A 9,148-nucleotide genomic window follows, 5' to 3' on the forward strand; every position below is an offset into this window, starting at 1 on the left:
ATATGTCATCAAGATTAGATAAAGAAATACTGGCATTTATTGAAAGCACTGGTGTTTCTATACAAAAACCCATCTCAGGTCAAGCATTCCTTGAATAACAGGGACTCATATGCTGATAGACTGGATGGGGGTTATGTCATGACCACGTTATGAAGGTCCTCCCATTAGTTTTTTCTTTCCACAATGAAAGCTTTAGTTAACCATAAAGTAAAGTTAACTCACAATTAGAAAGCAGGTTCAAGATTTCCAGCTCAATGACATTTCACCATGTGATTCAACTTGGCTTCTTACACAGCACACAGAGCAGGACACAAGACAAACCACAGCAGAAAACAGATAACAGAAGGCTGTAGTGAGTTAACAAACCAAACTCAAAGTTAGTCTGTGGGCGCACAGTTGAGATAAGGCCTTGGTCGTGTCCTGGTCAGCTCTGGCCACACTGCTTCCTATGATCCATCGGGGAAGGATCTTGGTTCTGTTTGGAGATCAATGGGCAGAATCTTCGGGGGCAGTTGCCTTTTGTAAGTCGTCAGACATCAAGGGCTCAGGTTTGAAGAGTCTGACATTGTGTTGCCAAATCCTCCTCTTTCTAAAGGGATTGAATCTGTCTCAGGCCCTAGGAAACCTTTTCTGGTTCTGCTCCTTATTAGTTCTGGGGTGTCAGCAACACTGGTCCCCTGGAATATCTCCTAGCTACAGTACCTACTGTGTCATGGCTTGACACAGGCCACTGCTTGACACAGAGACTGCTTGACATGAGAGACTCCATCTTGCTCTCTACAGGTTGTCTCAGATCACACTTCATAAATCCAAATACCCTCTGGTATTTTGGGGTAAAGAAGGAGAGTATAAAGACAGGAATTATGGGCACCTGGGTTTGGAGGACTTGAAAGATGACTCTGAGAAAAATTAAGATGGCCATCACGTGACCCTATATCCACAGCCCTTCCTAACAAGTTCATGGGATCCACTGAACAACTAAACCAGGCAGTGACCCAGTGAGTGCAGAGAAAGGCAGCAGAGAGAAGCTAGGAGGGCTGACATGAGAAGGGGCGAGCTCAGAGAGAGATCCACAGGTGTCCAAGGCATCTTATTTTACAGTGTATTATAGGAATTCAGCCAGGAATTTTGAGAATCAAAGGAAGCAATGCATGTGAAAGTAATTTTGTAAATAATAAAGTGTTAATGTTGATCTATATTATTTATAATATCATCATAAGGTTGATCTACCCCAGTAATTGCCAGTTTTAGCTGGTAAACCCAGTGTTTCTGAAATAAATGTGGTATTCTACTTTTGATGTGGAAGACAAACCATTGTAAACCTTAAGCAGACATCCAACAATTCAACTATGAGCTCAGCCATAAGCTCTAAGGCTTCTCTGAAATGAAGTCATCAGGAAGCACCCCAAACTGACTGGTATGAACATATCCCTTTATCTCTTCAGAAATCAACTACCAAGTAGCCCAGGTATGTCAGTTAACCCTTGTTTCTGAGAGCTGTTGAGCTGACCTCCTTCCTCGAGTTCTGTCTACCAGCTTCTGTAACAGACTCTGCTTGGGTTGTGGCTTCTAATTTGAGTTCCTAAAGAGATATTATCCCTTAAATTTAAATTTAAAATCATTTGTTACTTCTATTCTTTCTTTAGCATTTTCCTTGACTTTAACTCCTTTCTATTAATTCCTTGATATTTCCTTTTGTTAACCATCATTCAATTATTTATTTATTTATTTATTTGTCACAGAGAGAGAGAGATTACAAGTAGGCAGAGAGGCAGGTTGGTGGCAGGGCTCAATCCTAGGACCCTGAGATCATGACCTGGGCCGAGGGCATAGGTTTAACCCACTGATCCACCCAGGCACCTCCCATCATTCCATTTTTTTCAGTGTTTTGGTACACTGTTTCTCAAAACCATAATAGATAGATGTCCTCATGCAGACTATAATAATGTTTTAATGTGTCTGAAGCTGGAATCCATGGCCTTCCAAGGACTCCATGGAAGGAACTGTCAGGGTCATGAACTGCTATGGGGTTATTAACCTCAAAAAAATAAATCTTCAGGTAATTTTACCAGCAAAAAATGGGCTTATTCAGAATAGCAGAGAACTGCAATCAGGCACAAGCAAGCTATAGCAAAACTTTAGGCAAGTGCCTGAACAAAGAGAACACTTTTTTCTAGAGGAAAGGAAAAAGTTTGGAAGGCTGTTATATTTATTGGAATAAATAGAGAGTGGGAAGTGTGGTCGCTTTGCTTTGGCTGGGTTGTGACGGACTAAATTGGCTGGACAGTTCAGAGCAGGGTCGGGAAGCCTATCTTCCTGCTGGACTAATAAAGTAGTTTGCCTTGCAAAGTAGTCTTTTCCTGTTAGATCTGTAATTGGTGAGTGATAGGGCATGAGGGCGCCCCCTGCTGGCCTCCACTGCCATTCTAAACCAGGTTTCCTTTTATTAATTTTCACAGGGAGGGGAAAAAAATAACATCTTTATTTTCACTAACCTGCCACTGAGATTTAACAATTTCTTCACTTCTGGGGGCAACTCACTGGCTCAGTCGGAGGAGTATACGACTGTTGGTCGCAAGTTCAAGCCCCACCTGGGTGTAATGGTGACCTAAATAAATACAACTTAAAAAAGAGAGAGAGATTTCTTTCTGTTGGTGGTCTTCTTGGCTATTTCCTTATCTTGCTACTGTGAACAATGCCTCAATGAACATAGGGACGTGGATATCTCTATGAGATCTTTATTTCAATTCCTTTGTATAAACACCTAGAATTAAGATTGCTGGATCATATATGGTAGTTCAATATTTTTTTTTTAAGATTTATATATTTATTTGGGGTGGGGAAAGGGCATAGCAAGAGAGTGAGAGAGAGAAAGAATCCCAAGGAGATACCCCAATGAGCAGGGGGCTTGATCTTCCAATATGGACCTTGATTTCCCCACCCTGAGAACATGACCTGAGCCAAAGTCAAGAGACAGACACTAAACTGACTGAGCCACCCAGGTGCCGCAGTACTTCTATGTTTAATTTTTGGAGGACTCTCCATACTGGTTTCCATAATGGCTACACCATTTTTACGTTCCCACCAATAGCATAACAGGGTTCTCTTTTCTCAGTATCCTCAATGTCTTGTGTTAGCCTGAAGTATTGGAGAGTGATGCCATCAACTACGGCATGTACATTGCCCTCACTATTTGTGATCAGCCCCACAGACGTTTTCCCATCCAGAGCTGATCTTGTGGCTGGACTGACCCTTGTGGCTCTTAGGTTGATTGCAAGATACACCTCAGCAACCCCTCAGGGAGTTTTGAAAAAATGAGGCTAATAAGCCTCATATATTCGGGAAGGTATATGGCACAGCCAAAACCACGCAGTGATGTCTTGAGTAGTGAAAGAGTGCACAGACTTGGGGCTCTGCCTTTATTGGAGTCAAGGGTGGGATCCCCAGGATTTTGAGGTTTCACTTTTTATTGGTGAATTTAAAACATAAGAGTGGGAATGAACGCATAAGAGTGGGGGGGGGGTCACACAAATGTTCAGTTATCTAGGTCACCCAGAGCCAAAGAGGATGCATCATGGGTGGGATGACATCCCTTCTTAGCTAGCTGGACAGCCAGCAATGTGTATATTTGAGGGATGTCTTTGAAAAAGATGCCTTGGCAGTCAAAAGCTTATTGTCAGGCACTTAATGGTACACTTACACCACTTCTTATCTTTTTTTTTTAATGATAGCCATCCTTTATCAGATATGTGATGATATCTCATTGCAGTTTTGATTTGCATTTCCCTGATGGTTAGTGATGGTGAATGGCTAAAGAAAATAAGGTATAAACACACAATGGAATGTTATTCAGCCTTAAAAGAGAAGGAAATCCTGTGATTTTGGACAACATCGATGGACCTGGTGGACATTATGTTGAGTGAAATAAGTCAGACACTGAAAGACAAATACTGTCTGATCTCGCTTATATGTGGAATCTACAATAGTCAGACTCACAGAAGCAGAGTACAGTAGTGGTTACTTGGGGCTTGGAAGATAGGAGAAATGGGGAAATGTTGGCCAAATTTCAGTTTAGCAGCTGAATAAGTTCTGGAGATCTGATGTATAGAATAGTGACTGTAGTTATGTTAAAACTCAAAATGGAGTTCCTTGTGCTAAGCCCCACATTACCAAACTGAGACTTAACTCCAGTTTGACTCTCCCAGAAACTGGGACCTGCTTGTTCAGCACTAGTTAGATAATCTGCCTGATAGATCCCTGCCATTCCCTAAAGGAAAGTAACTTCGCAAAACTGGATCTGCTCTTTTGCCTAGTAGTTCATCGCTGTTCCTGCTTCCTCCTGCCTATAAATGTCTCATTCTGTACAGCTCCTTGGAGCTCCTTTCTCTCTGCTAGATTGGATGCTGCCTGATCCACGACATTGAATAAAGCCAATAAGCTCTTAAAAATTTACTCAGTTAACATGTACCTGGCTGGCTCAGTCAGAGGAGTGTGACTCTTGATCTCCGGGTTGTGGGTGTAAAGATTATTAAAAGCAAATAAACTTTTTAAAAAAGAAAGACATTTTTTAAAAATTTACTCAGTTAAATTTTTTTGACGGGTGGCAATACACTACTATACATTTGAAATTTGCTAACAGGATGAATCCTAAGTGTTCTTACCACACACACAAAGGAATCCTGATATGAGGTGATAAATTTATTAATTAGCCTGATTGTAGGGAGAATTTCATAATGTATATGTTTACCAAATCAACTTTTTAAAAAGATTTCTCTCTGTATCTGCTGTAAATCAAAAGATTTCAGTTTAGTCCTTACACAACACACACACATACACACACACATACTTCCTTTCCTTAGCACCCAACATCTGCATATATCTCTGTTCCAGAGTTTGTTTAAAACAATCAAAGGTAGAAGGAAGATGCATGGGAATTGGAAGGATCATTCTCTCTGGAGTAAATGAGACAAGGGGTTCTGTGTCATGGTTATGGATCTCGTGGGTATTAATCTTTGGCCAGAGTGTATGAGACTAGTAAAGTGTATGCATGCTTATAAGCTGAAGAGGGTAGGCGGGGGGGAAAATGCTCCCCCCCACAAGAACCTTAGGACAGCCTTCTCACATACCTGCAGTTTAAGTCCTTTATTATAAGGAAAACATGAAAGATGTTTCCGTCGGGAAGAGTGAATGAGTCTTAAGTGAGCTCCTACATTTTTAATATTCCGACTTACTAAAGAGATTCAAAAGTCTGGGAAGAGAGAAAGTAAATCTCTTGTATCATTTCTTGATGCTGTTAGAGCCCAGCACAACAAGGGAACCAGATTATCCAGATAGGGCTCTCATTTTGCCAACATGCATTTCCAAATTTCAAATACTTCTCCCAACAGCTGACTTCTGGGAATAACCAAAGCAGTTACTTTCAAAACTCTCCTTGTGATGAAGTGGAAAATGGCCTGGATTAGAAGCCAGTTCAACTGGATTTTTGTCTCAGCATTCCCACTAATTTCACGGTCTTCAGCAAATCCCTGAACTTTGGGTTCCTACATATAACATCAGCAGCATTATACCAGTGCTGTGTTATTAAAATGAGATGATTTCGATGTAAGCCCTTTGAAATGTTGGTAATGCTTTATAAATCCATATAATGACTAAATCCCAGAGGATAGGATCTGAGAGAGCTAAGCTAACCAGTATTATAAAAGAAAGCCAAAACATTTACTACAGAAAGCCCGGACTCATCATAAGTTTATGTCTCCATTTCTCTTTGATATAATGTACTTAACAGAATGGGCTATAAAGAGAAAAAGAGTCAGAAGCAGAGGAGACAGAGCCAAGGGCAGCCCAAATGCATTATTCATTGCTATTCAAGGAGTAAGTTAAAGGCCAACAGGTCAGGCAGTAACCCACACAGGCTGGTGTCTATCTGTCGAAGTGCACAGGCAACTGCGGGTCGCCCTCACAGGCAATGACCACATGCCTAGTGCTCGCCGATGCCCGGTATCTGCAGTTGGGGAACCTGGAACTTCCTGTCTCCCTGCAGTCTGTGACCCTCACTACACCCTCATGGCAGTTCATCTTGCCATTCTTGCATTGGATATTGGTGGTGCTGCAGATACTACGAATGTTCCAGATGTCTTCATGGACAAAGGTGTTGAAACGCTTGCACTGACGCGCGGTCATCTTCCGTCTTTGCATCATCAAGTTGCAGTAGGTGTCATTGCCACCTGTCTCCTCAGGGTCCACATGCTGCCGCAGGAATCGGTGATACATACGATCCTGGCCGTAGGAGGGCTGCACCAGCCCCAGCCCCAGCAGGGTCAGCAGCAAGAGCAGAAGCAGTGAACGGGTCCTCTGGAGAGCCATCACTACCTTGGAGATGCCTAGATGGAAACCCAAGGGGCAGGAGAAAGGAAGGTGAGATGCGGCACTGGGGAGAGGTGTGGGCAATGGCAGATTGACATTGCCTCAACTCTAGTCTCCTCTTTCCTCCTTATTTGTACCAGTTCCCCCACTCTTCACTGTTCACAACTTTTCCCGTCTTGCTTTCCCAAGAGCGAATAGTTTGCAAAACGTGTTTTTCTCTGAAAACTAGAACCGATCTCTTTTATGAAGAGAACTGGCTTCATCAAGTACAGCGACCCAGGACAGACACTGACCATGTGGCTCTCCAGTATGTCTGGCCTCTGTGGTCACAGAGGGAACAGGAAGAAACGGCAGATCTAAGGGAAAACTGGAGTGGACCATCTCTTGAGGTAATTTTCTGGTCATAGGATCTTTGGAGTTTTGGGTACTCTGGAGACTCCGATTTCCGAAAGTTTGGATACACTCATGATACGTCAGAGCAAGTTTAAGAACTAATTTTCACTCCTTACATCTAGAACTGAGGAAGGTGCAGAAAAGAGGCCAGAGTAATACCAGCGGTACCTTTCCTCTCCTATGACTGTTCTTCCTGTGGTATTAAAATCAGGTCCTTTTGGAAATCCTGTTCATCGTCTATAAAGAGCCCCTACAAAAGCAGAGTACCCAGCCACTGTGCTTTGAAGGTAGTGAATATTGGCTAAATAAATGAATGTAATGAGTGAGCTCGTGAACAAATGAAATGAAATGGATATAGAGAGTGAAGGTGTTTTCCAGGCTTGTGGAATTGATCACTAAACTAAGAAACATTTAAAAAATAAATTTAAACAGCACAATCTCCACAAAAAAGGACATGGATTGTGTCTTTTATTTCCCCCCTGGGTGAATGTACAACCCAAAATACTAGGCCCTGGTGATACAGTCTATCTATTGTCATGCATCTATCTTGATGCTCTGCCTGTCTTGTCCTTAGCTGTTGGTAATTATCCATAGTCTCTGGTTGCAGGTTCTTTGTGTTGTCCCCTCTTGATGGTGGGAAATAAACATTTGTTTTACAGAGTTAGAAATTAACAAACAGAAACCTCTGGAACAACAACAAAGAAAGCACTGTGGTATGGATTAGAGAAATTGCTTTGGTGGACTCATTAAAGAAAGGAAACCAGTTCTCTCTGGCTCTAAAATCCGTACTCTTTCCACCATCCTCTGACTGCCTCTCCCGTCCCACTTCCTAAATATTCAAGATACCAACGATGTTTACGCTCAGAGTTGCTTCTCCCCAGCAACAGAATTGAATCCGGGGTGGAATAGGGTGGGAGGGGAAGTGCGGGTCACTCACCAACACTAGCTAGATGCTGCCCTCTGGCGGTCAATCTCGGATTGACATGGAGTCCAACCTCGAACTCCTTGACTCTTGCTGGGGGGCAGGGCTGCCTCACGAGGGCAAAGAAAAATCATCTCCAATTCAACCTGGAGTCAGACAGACCCGTTTCTACACGTGCAGTCCACAATCAGCCTCAGCTAAACTCCTGGGTTGATATCTCTGGGTACTACTGTCCTTCGCTTTCAGAGATGCCGCGTCTTGGTGCCGGGTCATGAGCGTAAAGGACTGAAACGGCTGAGGAGGGACCTGCAATCGGTCCCACCTAAGCCTACACTTTGGTTAGTGGTGACGACCAGGATGAAAGAGAACCATCGCTCTTTTCCATGCCACCTCCTAGGTTCATAGCCGCCTTCTGCCTCTACACAGAAAGTTATAAAGCTCTAGGTCATTCCTTGGGCCTGTAGCTGATATGGGAAATAGAGTAAGGAAGAGAGGGAAGACGAGGAGCTGTGAGAAGAAGGGGGCAGGGAGAAATTATGTTCAATTTACTCCTCACCCCAGCACCAAAGGATATAACTTCTGAAGGCGCACTTAGCACTTGGGTAATGGTTTCATCACGATGGTGTGCTTTGTTTTCCCCAAATTTAATCTTGTACCTCTCATCTTGCACAGTTCTGTCTACTTTCTCTCATCCTGATTCTTTGTAATGGAGATCGTGGTTTAGCAAAATAACTGGCTACAGAGAAGACGTAAACTACTCATGCAGAGCAAACCCCCAATCTCAGCCGCACAGACCGACTGATTTAACAAGATAGGGGAAAATATTAGCCAACAGAAGTCCAATGTAGGGGCCCCTGGGTGACTCAGTGGGTTAAGCCGCTGCCTTCATGATTCCAAGGTCCTGGGATCGAGTCCCACATCGGGCTCTCTGCTCAGCAGGGAGCCTGCTTCCTCCTCTCTCTCTGCCTGCCTCTCCAACTACTTGTGATTTCTCTCTGTCAAATAAATAAATAAAATCTTTAAAAATATATATATTTTTTAAAAAATAATAAAAATTTAAAAAAAAAAAAAAAGAAGAAGTCCAATGTAAACGTCAATGGGTACATCTCAAGGCTCTAGGAACAACAGAAAATCAAATGACCGCCAAATCATCCCAACACATACTTTTTGGTCAGAACACGCCTCAAAGCCTTTTTCTGCTGCACCAGATTGACTCTCAATAAGAACTAATTTGGAGGGCGCCTGGGTGGCTCAGTTGGTTGAGCAACTGCCTTCGGCTCAGGTCACAGTCCCGGATCGAGTCCCGGATTGAGTCCCGGATCGAGCCCCGGATCGAGTCCCGGAGGATCGAGTCCCGGAGGATCGAGTCCCGGATCGAGTCCCGGAGGATCGAGTCCCGGAGGATCGAGTCCCGGAGGATCGAGTCCCGGATCGAGTCCCGGAGGATCGAGTCCCGGATCGAGTCCCGGA

At 43.4% G+C, this 9,148-nt stretch overlaps 2 protein-coding genes across 6 annotated transcripts in view; both read right to left on the minus strand.

Moving 5' to 3' along the window:
* LOC131999586 (ribonuclease K3-like) overlaps window positions 1–9,148 on the minus strand; it is a 33,421-nt gene that overhangs the window by 9,172 nt on the left and 15,101 nt on the right. The gene's annotated exons all lie outside the window — the stretch shown is intronic.
* Window positions 5,128–9,148, minus strand: part of RNASE4 (ribonuclease A family member 4) — a 19,119-nt gene continuing 15,098 nt past the window's right edge. For all 4 annotated transcript variants that reach the window (XM_059372423.1, XM_059372420.1, XM_059372421.1 and 1 more), the window contains exon 2: window positions 5,128–6,380. In XM_059372423.1, coding sequence (XP_059228406.1) covers window positions 5,920–6,363 — 444 coding nt within the window. In that variant the 5' untranslated portion in view covers window positions 6,364–6,380 and the 3' untranslated portion in view covers window positions 5,128–5,919. The remainder of the gene's footprint in view (window positions 6,381–9,148) is intronic.

This window comes from Mustela nigripes, chromosome 13 (genome assembly GCF_022355385.1).
Source record: "Mustela nigripes isolate SB6536 chromosome 13, MUSNIG.SB6536, whole genome shotgun sequence".
Classification (NCBI taxonomy): Eukaryota; Metazoa; Chordata; class Mammalia; order Carnivora; family Mustelidae; genus Mustela; species Mustela nigripes.